The sequence below is a fragment of the Neolamprologus brichardi genome, chromosome 11, assembly GCF_056152115.1.
Source record: "Neolamprologus brichardi isolate AB-2024 chromosome 11, ASM5615211v1, whole genome shotgun sequence".
NCBI lineage: Eukaryota > Metazoa > Chordata > Actinopteri > Cichliformes > Cichlidae > Neolamprologus > Neolamprologus brichardi.
In genome coordinates this window covers 5543301-5563484 of record NC_142114.1, presented here as the reverse complement: position 1 = coordinate 5563484, position 20184 = coordinate 5543301, and the positions used below count along the sequence as shown (strand labels likewise).

Below are 20184 nucleotides of genomic sequence, written 5' to 3'. Positions count from 1 at the left end.
ACAGAGAAACATGACTGCTATGAGAATGAGGAGAAATCAAGTGTCACAATAAAAGCCTCCAACATGCATCATCATTTTTCACACTATGCTTGAGTACCTATACAAGCATGTACTTGAATCAATAGGCTTGCAGAAGGGAAACTTTAAAAACTGCTGTGCACACACAATGCAATGCAGTTCAACACTCTGGCAAATATAAATGCGATACTTTGAGTTTTCTGCACAGCGTAGTCTATTTGTGTCGCGTCTTTTATTATGAAAAATAAATAACGAAATAAAAGTTATTTCCAAATAAACGTGTCTTAAACGTGTCAACTGCCCTGTTCACACCTTTTATCTGAAATGAACATATTCTCATGTAGGTACTTAAGACATACATATACACACCCTCTCACATTCTGCTCTCACTAGCGGCCTTTTGCATCATTTGACATGGGATGGAAAGGAGTTAGTGAAGCAACTGGTGTTATAACTCAAACGTTTATTCATTTTTAAGCATAAAGCAAGCATTAAACACTGAATTAAATAACATGTATTTATATTTTTTCTTCTTTTTTTTCTGCTGACTGATTTCAGTTTAATGGTTTAATGTCATTTGTCAAATCTAAAATATCTTTGGCAATTAATCAGGAGAGCATGATGACTGTTGAGAATCAAAGGAAATATAATCTTCCGCTAAAATGAGCTCTTTATGTTGAAAGTGACGTGTATTATGAACTACATGGGCATCAACAGCTGTGTGTATACGTAAGCATCTTTACACATATCATTGAGTGTGTTGTCTTATACTAGTAAGTCAGAATTACTGTACTTCTGATGGCACTGTGAGGTTTTCACCACTAGAGGGAAGCATATAATCGGTTATAAACTGGCATTAAGGCAAGCCATTAAATAGGGTAAACAGTGTAAATATATATCACCATAAACGTTCTCCAGATGATACAAACATTAGGACCAATAATTACTATAATATAACGTTTCTCAAGCTTGATATTTACATATGCACATGAAAGAATATGCATCTAAACATGTCTGATTTAGAACAGAATTCTTTAAAGCCATAACAAAAAGCGGCTCATTAGATAAACTTTTCTGCACATCTCTTTTTATTCTGACAAAAATGAGAAGAAAAATAATAAATAAATAGGAATTAATTAATTAATGACAGTTCTGTGAAACTTCCCCTGTGGGATTCTTAAATTAGCCATTTAAACACAAAATAGAAAAAGAAACATAAATAGCAAAACACCTCAATGCAGATTTTGGACAAGTTATGGAAACAAACAAATGAATCTCCAAATGAATCTCCAAATGAACTAAAGCCTAAAAAAATGGATGGAAAATACTTATTTTGTTTGTTTGTTTGAGAATAGTCACAATGCAAACCATTAGTCCTAGATTTTGTGGTTAGTTGACTAACAAAGAGCCACTGTGTGATGAACTACGTTTGGGACAAATGAAATGTGTGTTTGTTTGGGGGGGTTTTTGTTGTTGTTGTTGGGTTATTTTTTTTTTTTGCCTGTTATTGATTACTAATTGTTTATTGAACTGGGATATGTTGTCTGTATGTTCAGGTCTATGTCACCTTATTCATTTAAATTCAAATCTGTTTAAGCTACATATTTACAGTTCTGCAATTGGTCTCTTTGCAAAGCAGAAAAGACGGCTATCTCATACTTTAGAGGTTATCGTTTAGTTAAGTTAAGCTGTTCAAATTCACTCTCTTATTCTTCTTCTGGCTCCTCCTTTTAGGGTTTGCCACAACGCACCATCTGCCACAATCTCACCCTATCCCTAGCATCTTCCTCTGTCACGCAAACCCTTTGCATGTCCTATTTTACTACATCCATGAATCTTCATTGTGCACTGTCCTCACCATTGTCTGACTCTCCTTATACATATCCTGCACCACCCCTCACGTACTTTTGACTTCCTTATGCAGTACCACAGTTCTTCTCTTGGTACTTTGTCATATGCTTTCTCTAGATCCACAAAGACACAGTGCAACTCCTCCTGACCTTTACAACAATTCTTCTCCGTCCTCAGGCATTTTTAGACAGGTCCACACCGACACAGGTCTGTCATTCACCCGTCATATTCACCCTACATAATTTCCCCTAGGGATCAATAAAGTATTCTGATTCTGATATTCTTCATAGCTGGCCTCCCTCACTCTTACTAATCTTCTGCATTTAATGATTCAATAGCTGTCCTTCATCCATCCTCCCTCTTCATTCATCAGCTCCTGAAAGTACTCCTTCCAAATTCTCAACACGCTCTTCAGTACTCTATCCTTAATCACCCTGACCTGTTGCACATCCTTTCCAGATCGATCTTTCTGCCTAGCCAATTGATACAAGACCCTTTATCCTTCCTTAGAGTCAAGCCCTTTTCCCTTGCCACATCCCTCTTTGCTGTACACCTACATTCCCAGTATTCGTGTCTATTTCCTTCATCTCCCTGCCCATCCCACTTTTTCTTTGTTGACCTCTTGCTTTGAATACTTTCCTGTACTTCCTCGTTCCGCCACCAAGTGTCCCTTTTCCTCTGCCCAGAGGATACATCGAATTCCTTCTCGGTAGTTTCCTTTTCCACTTCTGCTGTACTTTTGCAGTGACGGTAAACTATATATATATATATATATATATATATATATATATATATATATATATATATATATATATAAATAACGTGTACACATACACGTCATTATATACATTTTAACCCACCGTATTTAGGTGTGCTTGTGTTATAAATATTCATTTTTTTTAAAAAAACGAAATAAATAAATATCCTCCCAAATACAAATAAACAAACAAAACGTAGAGCAAATTTATGAAATTATTAAAATTACGACATTTTTGTTAAATGTGAACGCAGCATCACACCATGCTGGGCACAGGGGATCGACATGGGTAAGAAAGATTGTCTTGCGCATGCGTGATGCAAGACGAGTGGAACAGCGGCTCCGTTAGCATCCAAAGCTAGCGGACTGGTTTGATTGGGGAGCACGGTGTGGAGGAAGGACTCCTGCGATATCGGCGACTTCAGACATCCCCAGCTAATCCTCGAGCCAGTCATCATCCCTCCATGCTGTCCAAGAAAGGGAGATAGCGTTAATAGCCCTGCACTGCCAGCTCAATTAGCCACTGTCCAAGACAGATAAGGGACGCTACGTTTTGCGTGAAGAGCCTTCCTTTCAAGCAGAATCAGTTTTCTGACTGAAGTATTAAGAAATACAGCTGCAGCCACGACTAATATTACCTCTATAAAAAATGAGGTTGCCGAGTAACAGACAATGTGTGATGGAAGGAGATGGAAAGAAAATGGATCAAGCTCCACCGGTCAGAAACCCTTTTGTGCACGTCTTGAAATTCACCCCACTGGAAAAAGCAAAGGTAATTTTGTGCATGTGTTTGCACGCATTTTTAACCTATTCTTGCTTTCATGCAGTTTTAGCTGCCCGTGGAACACTATCACTTTAGTGCGACACAGAGTCATACTGGCAGTTATTTAACTGATTCCCTTGATTGCATGCATTCAGTTGAGCTAGTATTAGCTAGTCAGCTAACATTAGCTACATACATGTTGCTTTTTCTCCGCTATCTTGTCGGTTCTACTGCCTTACTTGAGTCCCCATTGAAAGCGCTGGGGGTCTTTAAAAAATCGCCTTAACTGTAGAAAGACTGTTCCATTTTACACACGACTACCTGATGTAAAGCTTGTAAATCACTCTGTCTCTCTAATAGGAGAACGAAAGTCAGTTATTTGAGCATGGCTGCCTGTCCAAGAGGGGCCTAGCTTGTTGCTGTTTAATTGTTACTCCGGCTATTAAAAAGGTTTTTTGGTGGGTTTCACTATATTGGATGACAACATTTGTGTACGTCGTTTATTTAAACATGCTTCTCTTCTTTTTTGCTCTGGCTTCGTTGGGTATCGCGGTTCAATTAACACGTGAGGATTTGGAGAAGGGGGGTTGTAAACCGGCAGACACGTTTTTTCCAACCCTCCTCCTGTCTACAAATAAAATGGATTTCCCCACAGCTCTTAATGTTTAAACAATTTGCCTTTCTCGTTGAAGATGGAGCAAAACTTTATAGCAGCTATTCGTCACTGCTGCTGCACGTAATCAGATTTTGGAGCTTTCGGGCTTCTCTGCAAAAGGAGTTAATTGGAGAGCAAGTCAGGTTTGCAGCCACTAGGCTTACACTGATCAGTTTCACTTTAAAGTCATGAAACTGTTTAAGTGAGAAGTACAGACATCATTCAGCGGAAATTTGAACCCTGCACAGATTTACCTCCCGTATTGTCTCGTCCACTTTTGCGACGTGTTGCATTAGGCACAGATAATGAGAACCTGCAGTCATCATCTGTAAGCTTGAGTATTAGACTGTCATGTTCTTGAAAACTGGGACTGCTTCCTTTGTAGTTAACCTTATATGATCTCTCAAAATAGCTGACACAGAGATGTGTGTGCATCTGTGCGTGCATTCTAAACAATTACTTGCAATTGACTGCTTATTCTTAGCATAGCTAATGTAATATGTGCTGTGTTAGTAAACAATGTGGAATTGCAGCACAGCTATGTGTTAGTTATTTTCAATAACACAGCTCAGTGGATGGGAAGGCCACAGTTTATGAATGAGGCAGCTCTGCCATTCTGTAATAGAGTATGGTGTTACAGATACACATAGTGACTAGGGGAAGGTCAAGCACATCTCTTTATTTGTTGCTTTTTTCTCCATAGAGACTGGAGGGAGAATTGAATGTGTGGTAGATAGGTGGATCAAAGTCAAGAGAATAGGCTTACATTTTTAACCGTTCCTCAAGACTAAAACAAAAGTGTGGTTTCTCCAGCAAGTTTAATATATAAACAAAAGGGGAAGAAATGAAAACTGATAAGTGACACTCAAAGAGGCTACAGAGAGCATCGTGCTCAGGTCTTGCTTTCACATCCAAATGATCAACCCACAAAGTCTGTTTTCACTTCAGAGAGAAAGGGAACTGCAGTATGTTCTGTTTATTGTAAAACCGGACATTGTCACAGTCTTTCTAGTGAAACACACAAACTGAAGAAGTTTTTGTGTTGCATTGGTGTTTCACAAATGCAAAAGACTGCCTCAGTTGTATGGTGATAATTTAATTGACAATAATAGCAGGATCAGAGGAGTTGCTGTCAAACCATAAAGCTTTAACTTTATATAGTTTTGCAGGCTAACGGCTTGGGAACTGATAGGCTGTTAATGAATTGAGAATTATTCTGCTTTTGTATATTTTTAAAAGGAATAAATTCTTTTCACTGCTTTGCTGATGCTCGAAGTGGATTTCTATAAAAAGAGGCAGGTAGATAATTCTTACTAATGGGGGCAATGGGGCAAATGACTAATGTGGCTAAATCTTGGATCAACTTTAGAGGCTTTGTAATTCAATACTTACCCATTCAATCCACATAAAGTTGCTCATGCAATGTCTGTAAACTTTCCTATGCAAGTTAATTGACTGAGAGCTGATCAGTAGGGTGACTGAATGGCAATATTTTGTGATGTTCTTGATTAGAATATTGGCTGACCACAATCTATTCCAAAGAACTATTCCTGAGAAGCTTCAAAAGCTGGTGAGGTGTCACAATGCATTCTGCTAATCTTAGGAGTCTGATTTTGACAAGCCTAACCTAAAGGCCCAAATCTGTTTTTGTGTAGTGAAAGTGGAAACATTTACAACTTCTCATAATTGCACAAAACCACACCATTAAATAATATTTCCTGCATGAATGCCAGAACACAGGGTTCGCTAGCAAAATGCTGTCCTGTATATGATAATCGCTGTGATTCACTACTCGATGAGCGATGATATTGTGGTAACTTTTTAGTATAATTAGAAGTTTTATGTGGTCTGACATCAAGAGTGGGCACATCAGTTGTGTATAGTGCTTTGGAAAACAATACCTCCTGCACCTTCATAACTAAATGGCCTTCAGCATTTGCTCTATAGTATCCAGCATCTACATCCACACTAAATAATAGTATGAGGGGTATGATCCTGCTCATGTAAAAGTTGTAGTTTATAAATGTTGAACATGAAATGACACAGAAAAGATTGCAGACTGCAGGTCTGATAGAGCAGCGGTCCCCAACCCCTGGGCCTTGGACCGGTACCGGTCCGTGAGTCGTTTGGTACCGGGCCGTGAGAGTTGAGGCTCAGGTGTGAAATGTATGGTTTTCAGGGTTTTTATCGGTTTTCAGCGTCATTTTGTTATAGTTTTTATCGTTAACTCTGTTTTCCTGGGTCTTTTCATGTGTGTTATGAATAAATCTTCTTTTTTTCGGTACCGGTACTAGTTTTATTTTGTTGTATTTATCCGCAACACCTTAAAGGCCGGTCCGTGAAAATATTGTCGGGCTTAAACCGGTCCGTGGCGCAAAAAAGGTTGGGGACCGCTGTGATAGAGCATAGATTGATTGGCAGAGCACTGCGTACTGTATTAGTGTTGGCATTAGCATTGTGAGGAACCATCACTGTTCTCTAAACTAAATCTCAGCTTCATTTTTTTTGTTTGAAAGTCCACTCCCAGAAGCACTGTCTTTTTCTTATACTTTTGCACGTTAATATTTCCAAATCAAGTGAACATTAAGGGTTTTCTTTCTTTTCTAACTCATCAGCGCTAAAACGAGAGGGAGTGGTTAAACAAAAACCCTCTGGGCATATACAATTCGCTTGGATTTTTATTTGTCAATGCTGCTAATTCAGAGAAATGTTTTACTATTAATTTGTTGGTATCTCCTTAAACACAGGGTTTAGCCTGTGTTTAAAAACTCTATTGTTTTTGTATTTTTGCTGACAATTAAAAATGGAAGAAAAAACCCCAAATGCACAAAAGATAATCTTTGAGGTTAGTGTGGAACTGCGTGTATAGCTGATGTTTAACACAGAGCTCACTTTCTAACTTAGCCTTCTGTTACATATGTATGATTATGTGGTTTAACAGTGTACATTGTTTTCAGCCTCTTGGGACTTTAATTAGGACAGAAAAAAGATTCATACAGTCTGTTAAATAACATTTTTATATTTGATGACATTATAAGCCCTAAAATAAAGTTTTTTAGTACATTGCTATACCTCTTAAATTCCAAAGAGTCCCTTTACTACTACTACTACTACTACTGTGCTTTGAATTGATCTTTCCACAGTGCACAGGTTAAGACATTCTTAACAACAGGAACCCCCAGCCCCCTTTTTTGAGAATGTGTTTAGCATTTTAAAATGCAGTTTAAACTGAATTTACTGTTAGATAAGAACTATCTCCTGATAAGGTAGGCCACTTAGACTTGATGTTTAACAGCAGCGCTTGCTATCAGGACAAATATTGACAAAAGATAAGGTGTGCTATCAGGGTCATGAATAGCTTTTAAATAAACAGTCATAACTGAATCTTTAGAGTGAGGTGCAAGGATTATCAGAGCCTCTAAGAATGCACAACTTGGTATATAACATGTCAGCTTTAAAGGATATTGCTTATGAGTATAGGACGTAAACCCATAAGACAAATTTGTATTGCGTAGTCTTAAATTATAGGAGCTATGTTTAGAGGCCATGCTACAAACTCGCTGCCATTTATACTGTGTAGGACACGCATATTAGGCATCAGTTTGTGTGTGTTGCTTCTTTTACAAACACACACAGTCATTTTACTTGTTTGAACTGCAGCCTGAGACCATTGTTGTTCGACCATTACAGCTCCAGTTTGGCAACCTGAACAGCTATTATGTTGCTGACATACCCATCCTGCAAGAGATCACTTCAGTCATGGATTCATTCTGTAGGCTGAAGTCATCCTTTTGCAAATAAGAACTGTAGCAGTATAGAAGAAAACTGATCTTTTTGCTTTTTGTCTATTTCACAGATTGCGTTAATGACAGTCACGCTATTCCCCATCCGTCTACTCATAGCTGCATTCATGATGTTGCTGGCCTGGCCTTTTGCCTTCATTGCCTCAGTGGGGCGCTCCGAGACCACCGTTGAACCCCAGTGCCTCTGGAGAAGGTGGGTGTTTTTTTAATGTATAGCTTTCAATAATTAAAAAAAAAAAACAACTGGTAGAACTGACTCAAAGTTCAGTAATTAAGCTGGAGTGGCTCCACAGTGTAATGATTTGCACATTGGCCTAAGAAATAAAAGATCCCTGGTTTCCCTTTGGAGTTGTGGGCATCCAAACATGGAGCTATGGCGACCCCTCTTGAATGAGGGAGTTTAGAGTGCAGAGTCTAGTACCGTTAAACTAATGTGCATTTTTATGGTAGATTTGTGATGTGCTTCCCTTGCATTACTCATTTTATGTTTTCGAAGGAACTGCACAATGAAATTTGTCGAAGTATGTGACTTCCTATGTTTGCTGAGTTTGTACGATAGCATCCATGTTCAAACATGTTTTTGCCAATCCAGCACCGTCTTTCTATAATTTAGTTGTGGAGGTGGTGCCCACTTCCTCCTGACAGTAGCCAGTATAAATTGAGGAATTTATTGATTTTTAAGACAAGAAACAATTACATAATCATGAGCATCGTTATTATCAAGTTTAGTTTGGCTGCTGACAGCAGGCCCTGTAGGGTTAAAGCACACAGTTCTCCAGCTAGTCTTTGCTGTCTTAGTCACTTTATGATGATACCAACCAAGCACTTTTTGTTGAATTTAAAGCTCTGATGTACTTAAAGTGCTGTGTGTCAAATAGAAATTTTGTGATACTTCTGGTAAAAAGGTGTTTTTAGCGAAACTTAGATTATAGCTAGTTTCTTGATTGGCCTTGACTGGAAAGATGACGGATATAATTCTGTCTTAAGTTGTGAGATCTCACCGGTAATGTTAGTGAAGAAACAGCGTGAGAAGTAATACATTTGAAGAACTAGACCCCACACTGTGCATTACAGGTGGTTATGGTGTCAGTTCCCTTCTGGTCACCACTTATTGACAGTCTTTATTTTCCATAGCAACTTATAAGAGTCCATAATCCTGTGTCCCTTATGACTCTATTGTGAAGATTGGTACTGCTGTTTTAATAAACTATGCTATATCATTTAAAGTGTTTTCTTTTATTTGCAAGAAGTGAAAAGTGCTTCTCACACATGGATGATCTTGTTTCCAGACTGGTGGACATCATTCTGAGAATAATCATGCGAGTCATGTGGTTTGCGGGAGGGTTCCATTGGATGACTGTGAAAGGGCGAAGGGCATTGCCTACAGAAGCACCTATCCTTACCCTGGCACCCCACTCTTCTTACTTTGATGCCATCCCAGTCACCATGACAATGTCCTCAATTGTCATGAAGGCTGAGAGCAAGGATATACCTCTCTGGGGAAGTAAGTAACCCCACCACCACACACACGAACACACAGGCACACACCAAAAAAAATCTCATTGCTCATGACAGTGAGTTACTAGATGCATTTCAGCAGCACGTGAGGGAAAGATGATATTTGTGGTATGTGGCTTGTACAAAGGGGAAGAATACCAGTACAGCATCAGTAAGACAGTTCCCATGACTTTGCTGCCGTTGCAGTCAACAGGGGATTGCCCACTCTGATTTGCATTTAATTTTGATAAGTTAAAAGCAAGTGTAGCTTAGTTTAAATTCAGCTTAGTGTAGCTTGGTATAGCAGTGCTATACCTCAAAAAAAGACAAAGCAAATAAAAAATGCTATGCTGTAATGAAAGCAGATATTATACTCCAGACAATACGTTTGAGTTTTCAACTGTGACTAAACAAGGTAATTTTGTTAAAAAGAAAAAAAAAAGTCAAACTTGAATGCTCAGTGTTACACTGTACTCACAACATTCTTTAACCCACAAACATGTCAAAAGGAGCCAAGTCAAAATATACGTGTCTGGATAAAAGACACTCAGACTAATGATTTTTTAATTTTATTCATAGCCAGACATAGATCCCACAAAGCCAAATGCTTATTTAGCTAGCTGTGTGGCCTTGTCTTTGCACAATCTAGAGTAACATCCAGGCAGGACTTGCTTAGACACACTCAGTACAATACTATAAGTCAGATCCTATCAACTAGGCTGCAAGTTCAACAGTCTTCTCAATTGCCATTTCAGTCACCGGTTCTTATGTCCCCGTAAGCAGAACATGCTGTGAAGGTGTTTATGTGTTATTTTTGCCTTCCTTTCTCCTCCTGCTCTGCCTGCTGAGTCAGTAATTAGCCACATTGTTAGCTCCAGGCTGAGTGAAGCTCGGCCAAGTTAAAGCAGCTTTACTTGTGTTGCAGGATTACAACCATATTTCAGCATATTTGTTTATTGGCAAATTGTCTGTTTAAACAATATGCAGTCAGCTATTATGATTTGGATTAGCTGGGCTAAAGAGTAAGAAATGCAAATGAATGCATTTGAAATTGTAAAAGTATATTGAATTTTATGCTGTTATTCTATTGTTTCTACTATCTCAATGTTGGCTTTCCCTAAAATGTTAAAGGGCCTCTAATGTTCTTTAGGGTGACAAGTCCTTTTGGACTTGCAGTAGGAACCAAGCACAAGGGCATGGCCACGTGGAATCCAGAATAAGCATTAAGACCTGATCAGCCAGAATGACGTGTGCAGAGCGACTTGTAGGGTTCTTGCGAGAGATTTAATCCCTTCCTGTCAGCAGACAGCTCACAGTTGAAATCATTTCTTCTTCTTCTTCTTGTCATGGTCTCACCTTCTTCTTTCTTCATTTTGTTCCCTTACTCCTCTCAAACTTCTCTCTTTCTCTTGACTTTTTGTATGAGCAAAGAGAGGCTTTTTTTTTTTGTCTCTGTAAAACGAAAGATGCTTCTGCTCTACAAAGTCTTTAACCCTAGTCTTTGTCTACTCAGTTTCCTGTTTGTCATTGCACATGTCCCTTTGCACGTCTACTAGTGCACAGACTGCACATATATTGGACGAATATTTAAATTTGTTCTTTCAGTTATTATGCACCAACAATAATTTCACTGCATTACGCAAGAGTACTTTTTTGGCTGTGAAATGAGCAGTTTTGTTGTTACGGCACAAAGAGCGCTGTAGATGCAGTAGAGAAGGTCAGAAGGAGCTGCATTGTGTCTTTGTGGACTTGGAGAAAGCATATGATAAGGTGCCAAGAGAGGAACTGTAGTAGTATATGAGGATGGTGCAGAAAGTGTATGAGGACAGCAAAACAGTGGTGAGGTGTGTAGTAGACGTGGCAGACGGGTTCAAAGTGGGGGTGGGATTACATCGGGGATCGGCTCTGAACCCCTTTTTGTTTGCAGTTATGATGGACAGGTTGACAGATGTCATCAGATAGGAGTCTCCATGGACTATGGTGTTCACAGGTGACATTGTGATCTATAGTGAGTTGAGGAGAGCAGGTGGTAAAGAGCCTGGAGAGAAGAGGAATGAAATTCAGTGAATGAGAGGGAGATGGGTGTAACAGTGAAGCTATGAGGGTAGATAAATTTACACTCCAGGGGTTAACCAGCCAAAGCAATAGACAGTGCTCTGTAGATGTGAAGAAGAGAGTGCAGGCAAGGTGGAGTGGGTGGCAACAAGTGTTAATGTTCTCATTACACCTTACATTTTAGTGATAGGGCTTAGAAAAACAAATAAATAAATGGTCTAGCATTACATTGGACAGTTGCTCTGTAGCTGATAATATACACACAGTTAACTGGTTCAGCACTGTTGTTGTAGATTGTCAGTATGTAAAGGTTAAAGTTTCAGTTTCAAATGCAGGTGATTATCATCAACAAACCCAGCAGCAGTGGACTGACAAAAGCTCCAGCGTGTAACTACTGCCAGCACAAAAACTGTATCACTGTCAACAAAATAAAAAGAATCATATCATATAGACAGACATAACAAATAGTCATACAGCCACCATTACCCCTGTTGTCCCTGGTTATTTTTCACAGATCGATAGTTGCACTGACCATTACTGTTGTTTTGTTGTGCTCTGAATTGACATCGCAGCTGGAGGTGTTTCAAATCAGTTATCCCATCATCCGACGATGGTCTCATGGTCATGAAAACAAACTGAAAGGGCTGATTAGAGGGCTGTAAGTTATGTCCTGTGTGTTTTAGTGCCACCTTCTGCCTCCTCAGAGTTCCTACAATGGAAAGGTGGCTTATATTTAAACATTAGATGAATCAGAATCAGAATACTTTATTAATCCCAGGGGAAACAGTTGCTCAAGGCAGTAAGAAAATTAACTAGTTAAAAAACAATATATTACAAAATGGTTCTTATAAATACAAATAGCTCTAATATATAGATATCCCAATATATCAAACAAAATTGAATATGGATAAAGTTTTAATTGAGGTCCCTCTCTTATCATACTTATTTTATTATTGTCTCTGTACAGTATGTGCAGATCTTAAAGGCGTGCAACTACTGCTAGGGCTGCTCAATTAATCGAATTTTAATCTAAATTACGATCTGGGCTTTCAACGATCATTAAAAATGACTGAGCAGATTATTAGCACCTCCCTCATGCTTTACTCTCGTGCTGCTCCGTGTGGCAAATCGAGCGCACCTCTCTGCATTTCGAATACATGTCACAACAATTAAGAGGACCCGAGGGAAGCTCGGAAAGATAAGCAGAAGTTATTTGGAGAGGAGAGTGACTGCCGTTGGTTGAAAAGAGAGGTAAAAAAAACTTCAGTGGTGTGGAAACATTATGGGTTCGCGGAGTCAGACGTGGATCAAGTAGACATAGTGTGTAAACTTTGCTACAGTGTCGTAGCTGCACCACAGAGCAACACTGCAAAGTTCACTAAACATAGATGTTTACATTTTTCATTTATTTTTTATATTGCAAACATTTGCACTGTTATCAGTATTTGCACACTATTTTATATTATTTTTTGACAATCTTTAAAGCCATTATTCAATACATTGTTATTGTTAAATAAATATCGCCAAATAATCGAGATCTCAATTTCAGTGAAAATAATCGTGATTATCATTTTTGCCATAATCGAGCAGCCCTAACTACTGCATTGTGTATGTGTGCTTTAGATGGAGAAACTGTACATAAAGATGACCACAGGCAGCAATGATTTTTTTTTTGTGTCATTCAGTGGTGGATTTGGGTAATCTCAGTCTGTCACTGACTGTGCTCCCGTGACTGGTCAGCATGTCACTGAGTGGGTGGGGGTTATTGTACAGAATTGGCTTCCTAATCTGTCACCAAAAGGGGAAGTTGACATCAAATGGAACACGACTGTGCGACAGTTTTTGTTCCTTAATAGCTGTGTTCCTTGTAATTGTGTATCTCCTTCTGTATATTTATGAGTTATACTCACTGAATAAAGTACACCATTATTTTTTTTTACAGCAAAAGGAAATCCAAGTACAATGTAAGATATATTTAACAGTGATTTAATCCTGCAAACTTTTTGTGGATCTTACAGATTTTCATAAAATTATGCATTTTTGCTTGAAATGTATCTAATCCCAGTCATTATTGGATACTGTTTTTCCTTTGTGTTAAAAACTTTAGACTTTTGATTGAGTTTTGTGCTAGCAAAAGATTACATCTCTGGCCAATTAAATTATTCTGTGTAGTGAAGCATTTGTGCTTTTGATGTTTGACTGTTCTACATTTACGATTGTGATATTTATTACGGAAATAGAAGTATTTGTTGTTTGCAGCAATGGCTTCTCAAGTAATTTCTATCTGAATTTCCTCCACTGTCTTCCTTCTGCTTCAAGCTTTGATTAAGTACATCAGGCCGGTGTTCGTTTCCCGGTCAGACCAGGACTCCAGGAAGAAGACTGTGGAGGAGATCAAACGCAGAGCCCGCTCTGGAGGAGAATGGCCTCAGGTAAGTTGGTGAAGTTATGCAAGAGTCATCATGTTGCACCAATTAAATGCATGAATGCCATGATCTGTTTTTACCAGACATTGCAGTAAACATCAACCACTAACTAGTTTCCCTCTCATAAATACAGATCATGATTTTCCCAGAGGGAACGTGCACCAATAGATCCTGCCTAATCACCTTTAAGCCAGGTAAGAACCCATGTTTTTTTGTTTTGTTTTCTTTCTTTTTTTTAAGTGTGTAATTGCTATTCTAATTTTTTCTTAGACCAGCATGTTTCCTTTACAAATATAACAAATGAAAACTAGTGTCCGGTCTTCTTCTTCTTGTTGTTGTTTTTAAATCCTTGTAGGGGCCTTCATCCCAGCTGTACCAGTGCAGCCTGTGGTCATTCGTTACCCTAATAAACTGGTAAGTAAATTGGCAAAAAGTTGTTTTTTTCCCCTCTTAGCCTTTTTGTCATTAGGTGATAGATTAGAAATAGGAGCTGTGAAATGTAGAACAAAACAAATCTAGAATCGTGTCCTGTGGCCTTAATTCATTATATTCGGAAAAGCACTCATCCCCGTTTTTGTTCCTCAAACCAATTGACTGGTTAACCATGATGCTTTTGTTATGGAATTTTCAAAGATACCTAAAAATTTTTGTTGATTGATGCCAATTTGTTTTGCCATTTTTTTCCTCATGATGGCACTATTGGCTTTACTTTTATGATGCCGAAATTCATGCACAATGATAATAACTGTGCAGTAGTGCAATGATGCACAGCAAGGCTACACAGCACCATTTTCTTAGAGTTCTGCTGATATCACAGCAAATTATCTTACTATGACTGCAGAATTTAGTCATTCAAAGGCCTCATTTGGATTTAATAGGTGTCATTGTGTGAGAACAGTAGACTTTTTAATATAATGGTAATTAAAAAAAAAAGAAATTCAGTCTGCCATGAAGCATAATGGATTTTGAATTTTATTGACACACATTATCTTACAGTGTTTACATTTAAGGGGTTAAACATAGCATTTCCATTTTTTGAAGCAACCTTATTTTGGAAATGTCCATAAAAGGATAGAAGCCTTTCAAAATTTAAAAGGCTAAAGAATCATTAGCACAATGAATCTCTTAGCTTTGTAAACCTAAGCACGTATCCGGTTGAAGTCTAAAGCTAATACATGTTTTTGCTCTGAGTACACGCATCAAAACTGTAACATATTGAAACCTGTATGAAATGCTTGTTGGGGGTGTCTGAAAAATGTTTGTCCAAACTGAATTTTAATGTGCTAGAGTTGAGTATTTTATTGCACACTTAACTTGTGTGTAACTGTAATCAGTTTTAAACTGATTGAAAATAAGCTGCCTGTGAGAAAGAAAGCTGGAGCAAAGTTATCACTTGAACCAAGAAATAAAAAATAAAAGTGTGTTTGAGAGACTAATAATTTGTCTCTTCTTCATGTGGTTTATTTATTTATTTATTTTGAACAGGACTCAATCACATGGACATGGCAAGGCCCAGGAGCGTAAGTACAGAATTTCACACAGTTTCTTAATTTAACACTTTGTGCATTCTTTACATACTGTAACTAACATTGTTTTAAGTCAAAATCAGACATAAATAAATCAAGAACTAAACTCAAAATGACAAATATGGAAATTGCATAATATTTACACACAATCTCACATGACTTGATAATTTGACAGTGTTTTAATTAATTAATTTATTCTCGCACGTTACCTTAAGCTTTCCCAGCTGGAACTTAAATATTAAAGGGTTTGAAAATTTGTGCATTAAGAAAATTAAATAAACAACAAGAAAAAAGTAAGAGGTTTTCAGTTGACGTGTTGTCTGTGCAGGGCTCTCCTTTTTGTTTGTTTGTTTGTTTGTAATTTTTTTTGTTGTTGTTGATGTCCTGTTATTATCCAGATTCCAAATTTTATGGCTGACACTCTGCCAGTTACACAATGAGTTTGTGATAGAGGTAAGTGTGCATTACTGTCAATACAGATAATTGCGTATCTACCCGTATAAAAAATATGACAGAGAGAGATGCTAATGATTTTAAAAAATACATTTTTGGGGGGGCTTTCTACAGTTTCTTCCCATCTATACGCCCTCAGAGGAGGAGAAGAAGAATCCTGCACTCTTCGCCATCAATGTGAGATGTATCATGGCTAAGTATGTTGAAATAATTGATCATATTATATACATTTCAACAATTTATGTACACAACACAAAGTTGACTGAGGTTATTATTCCAATTCCAATTTTGCCTCTTCATTTAAAAATGGTGAATGCAGCGTACGTATATAGTGTGTCTGTCTCTAGCTGTAAAGTAAAGTTGTATTAATCCACATCTTTTAGATTTCCATTGTCATCTAATCATTAAATAAAGTATAGACTGTTTAGAAACTTTGCATTCTTCTTTAAGTATAATAATTATATATAAAATACAATCCTAAATGAATGTGAACCACCTAGTTATCATTGTCTTATGCTGTGTAAGGGCTATACTTGCCTACTAGATTCCTACATTTTGTGCATTATTGCTTTGAGCTACAAATGGGGAAACTTCAGCTCTGCAGATTCATGGAGAAAACTTGGAACATTGTTCTCAACTTCAAAGTAGATGTATCAGATACTTTCTCTGCGTTATTGGCCTTAAGCAAAGTTCATATTGATTTGCACAAACTGATGTCCCATCATTATCTCTCCTGTGTGGTGCACAGAGCCCTGGGGGTACCCATCACAGATTATTCATTTGAAGACTGCCAGCTGGCCATGGCAGAAGGCCAGCTGAGGCTGCCAGTCGACACCTGTCTGCTGGAGTTTGCCAAGCTTGTCAGGAGACTGGGGTGAGTCATTCAAACTTTCCAAGGCAATAAACCTATCAAAGATGACTAAGTAAGGGGCACAAGGGTGAGGAAGGCGAAATATTCTCCCAACACTGCAGGGACTCTGCAGGGATTTAGCGTTTTGGCTAGCAGAGAATGAAAGAGTCGAAACAATGAAAAACATGTAGTTTGTTGGGGGGAAAATGCAAATGAGTAGAACGGAGCACATAAATATTATACAGTATAACTGTAAAGTCTATAGAGTTGTCATAGCTTGCTCATTCTCAGGAGCACAAGTCTTCTCATTTTTCCCCCTCTCCTTGCTTACACTGTTATTCTTATGTTATTATTAAAAGTTACCCGTTTCTTCCTCTCACTGTCCCAGATTGAAACCACAGAACTCCGAGAAGGTTTTGCAGGAGTATGGGAACAGAGCCAGGAAGCTTGAGGGGCAGAAGCTGGGACTGGAAGACTTTGCACACTTCCTTGATGTGCCAGTTTCAGATATGCTGCGAGACATGTTTGGTCTTTTTGACGAGGTAAAAACTGCAGCGACCTTTTACTGATAACCATGATTGCTCTGCAGTCTTTCACAGTGGTTACTGCTGCTACTTGAGTGCATTTTGTTTTATTATTTCCACATTTAGTTTTTATTATGCAAATACAGAACAGCAGTTTTAGAAAAATGCACAACTGAAGCAATATTCGTTATAGTTTGGGGCGTGATTGAAGTAGTCTGATGAGAAAGTGCTTCTAGAAAACTGGATTGTATGCGCTTTCTTTAAACTAAACCCAGTGTGCATATTTGCATAATGGAACCTAAACAAGAAAAGATTTGTTGCTGCAATGTGTTTTTGACCTAAATGGCTATCGGCCAGATGCTTCTGTGAAACATAGCAGTCTTGCTCACAGTCTGATTTCATTTTTATTGTGGTCTCTTGTCTTTTCAGCATGAAGATAACAGAATGGATATTAGAGAATATGTGATAGCCTTATCTGTTGTATGCAGGCCTGCCAAAACTCTGGAAACAATGAAATTGGCCTTTAAGGTAAGATTTATGCTTTTCTGACCAACTGGCAGAATAGTTTTGTGCTTCATAAGCACCAGCATAACATTTGCTCCATTAACGCATCTTCTGGGTAGTACATTTATATTTGTCCCATATTTCAAAGCCTTTCAAAATGCTTGATGAAGTGTGCATTTAGGGTTTCACTGAAGCCTATCAGTTATTCTGGGTATCTATAAATCAGCTTGATGAAGTAAGGTGAGAAGAGCATAATAATCTTCTCTTCTTACTTACTTGATATTTGAGTTGAGCAAGGACTGTCACCTTATATGCTGTTCAAGTGGCCCTAAAGCAAAGCCGAGGAGAATACGTTTTAATCTTATCATATTTCCTCTTCCCCAGATGTTTGAGGCAGAGGAGGATGGTGCCATCACAGAAAGCGAGTTAGCAGTTATACTTAAGACAGCTTTAGGCGTGAGTCACATCAGCGTGTCACATCTGTTTACCGCCATCGACGTGGACGACACAGGGAAGATCACATTTGGTAAGAGATCGAATAAAACGGCCATAAAAATATTTCACTGTATCCTTTTGAGCTATAATTAGTTATCAAAGTGAGTTTTTTTTCCCCTCATGCATTGGATTAGATTTGACAACCAGGACACACTATTTTAAGATGCCCTCAGTCTCTTGGCAGTTTTTCCTAATGCTGCCTTTGTGTCTGGCACCCCCATGTGGTCTTTTTGCAGACAAGTTCAGAAACTTTGTGGAGCACCACCAAGACTTTGCTGACGACTACCTGTACACAGAAAACACAGACCTCCACAGTGCTCCCTACAATGATCACCAAACCCAACCCAGCCTGTCGACACTGAAAGTGAAAGGAGCCGCCACCAGCAAAACGGCTAATGGTATCTGTCCCGAATTCAGCGACCACGATGGCACAATAGATGGACTCAAGAAACACAACTAAAAGAGTTTAGAGAAATTGGATGGGGAAAGCAAACCCCTCTCCTGGTGAGAGGAGTGTTGTGTAAGGGGAGCTGTAAATTGCTGAATAAGAAGGGACTATCTTTCATTAATCACAAATACACAAATCAAGTTTACCATAACCTTTTATTACCATTGTATCCGTGAAATTTATGAGATTTTCAGCCTCTAAAAAGTTTATTTTGTTACTTTTCTTTCCTCTTCCATAGTAAGATTTGTCAGAATGCCAAACAATGGCTGTTAGGGTTACAATACTTGAATACTTAAAGCGCAGGCACATATTAAAATTTCTAGGGCAAATTCTTTTCCCTCTAACAGAGTATGGACTGTCCTTTTGTTTGATTTTTTTTTATTATTTTTTAAATATATAAATGAGGGGAAACTGAATAAAATGAGCCCCCAGTCATCTGTATTTGGTTATCATTGATTTGTAACTTTTATCCATTTCCTCTCGTTATGATAGCTGCCTTTTGAGTAGAAAGTGCAGAAAGGATGGGCTCAAGTTAATTTAAGCAGGATTGAGGATTAAGTGTTGAAAAGGGAAGGCCTGAGGGTACCAGTGACAACTGTTGGACTACTTGAAGTATTTAGCTTCAATAGCCACATTTGAGGTTAACTAGGGTCTCTGCAGGTTTGTGGTCGTACTTGCTATGAGCCTGGTGTGTGTGTGGGTGAATTTGTACATAAATATAATATTTGATTTCGCTCAGGGTTCAGAGACAAAATTGAAAAACTTGTATGATGTCACAATGCATGTACATTCCACAGGTTGGTCATTTCTCACCGCATAAGTTTTTTTTTTTTATGTTTTAAAAGAAATTACACTTGGACCAAAAATGCATTTGATGATTTCACGTCACCTTCTAGGTTTGTACTGTTCTTTTGAGCTAGTTGTGTAATGTTGAAAAGAGTGGAAAAACATCACTGTACGTGACTGCTGAAAGCACATCGAGGATAAGTAGCTTAGTAGGATATTTTAAAGGCAAAAGTGTATTTTCTGCATTACACTGTTATCCTTGTAGGACCATATTATTGTCAATTAATCTTCCCTAATAACTTCCAGGATGGAGTTTGCTCCTTAGTCATCTGTAACATTGTGCTTCATACACCCCAAGGCATGTTTTAGATCCAAACACCTTTGCATTTAGTGACATTTGAGGGACCAGTCTGTTGTTTGAAATGTCCGCCTGTAATTTTACTTTTGGTACCCCCCCCCCCCCCCTCCCCCCCACCTTCCTCCAGGGGATCTGATTTAGTCACTCAGTAAGGGGGTGAGGTTGTGATTTCAATTGTAATGACAGTGAAGGGATTTAATACAAATTAAGTTTGAGGTTAAGTAGTTCCTCATTTAGTTCTTTGGTCAGATTTTTATTTTATTTTATTTTTTTTATTTTGGAAACAAATAAAATGAGGGATTTTGGGAGATTATTTTAAATCACATTCCCATCTCATCTGTGATCATGCATAGTGTATATGTATCCCATTACGGCTTTCAGTGAAGCAATATTTCACATCTCTTAAGCCTTCTCA

The 20184-nt window shown here is 38.2% G+C and overlaps 1 protein-coding gene across 1 annotated transcript; it reads left to right on the top strand.

The window, feature by feature from the left end:
• Positions 1-2944: 2944 nt before the first annotated feature.
• LOC102784296 (lysophosphatidylcholine acyltransferase 1) lies at positions 2945-19876 on the top strand. Its single transcript, XM_006804400.3, has 14 exons — positions 2945-3398; positions 7901-8040; positions 9137-9351; positions 13719-13831; positions 13959-14019; positions 14181-14239; positions 15311-15345; positions 15750-15804; positions 15919-16001; positions 16553-16678; positions 17043-17196; positions 17608-17706; positions 18067-18208; positions 18414-19876. The coding sequence occupies exons 1-14, from the start codon at positions 3276-3278 to the stop codon at positions 18635-18637; spliced, it is 1629 nt and encodes a 542-aa protein (XP_006804463.2). The 5' UTR covers positions 2945-3275; the 3' UTR covers positions 18638-19876.
• Positions 19877-20184: the final 308 nt, after the last annotated feature.

Bases quoted from the DNA above. Each gene is read 5' to 3' on its own strand.
- LOC102784296 (XM_006804400.3), top strand. From the start codon at position 3,276: ATGAGGTTGCCGAGTAACAGACAATGTGTGATGGAAGGAGATGGAAAG. The intron at 8,041-9,136 runs GTGGGTGTTTTT...TCTTGTTTCCAG, and splicing joins CCCCAGTGCCTCTGGAGAAG to ACTGGTGGACATCATTCTGA. The intron at 17,707-18,066 runs GTAAGATTTATG...CCTCTTCCCCAG, and splicing joins CAATGAAATTGGCCTTTAAG to ATGTTTGAGGCAGAGGAGGA.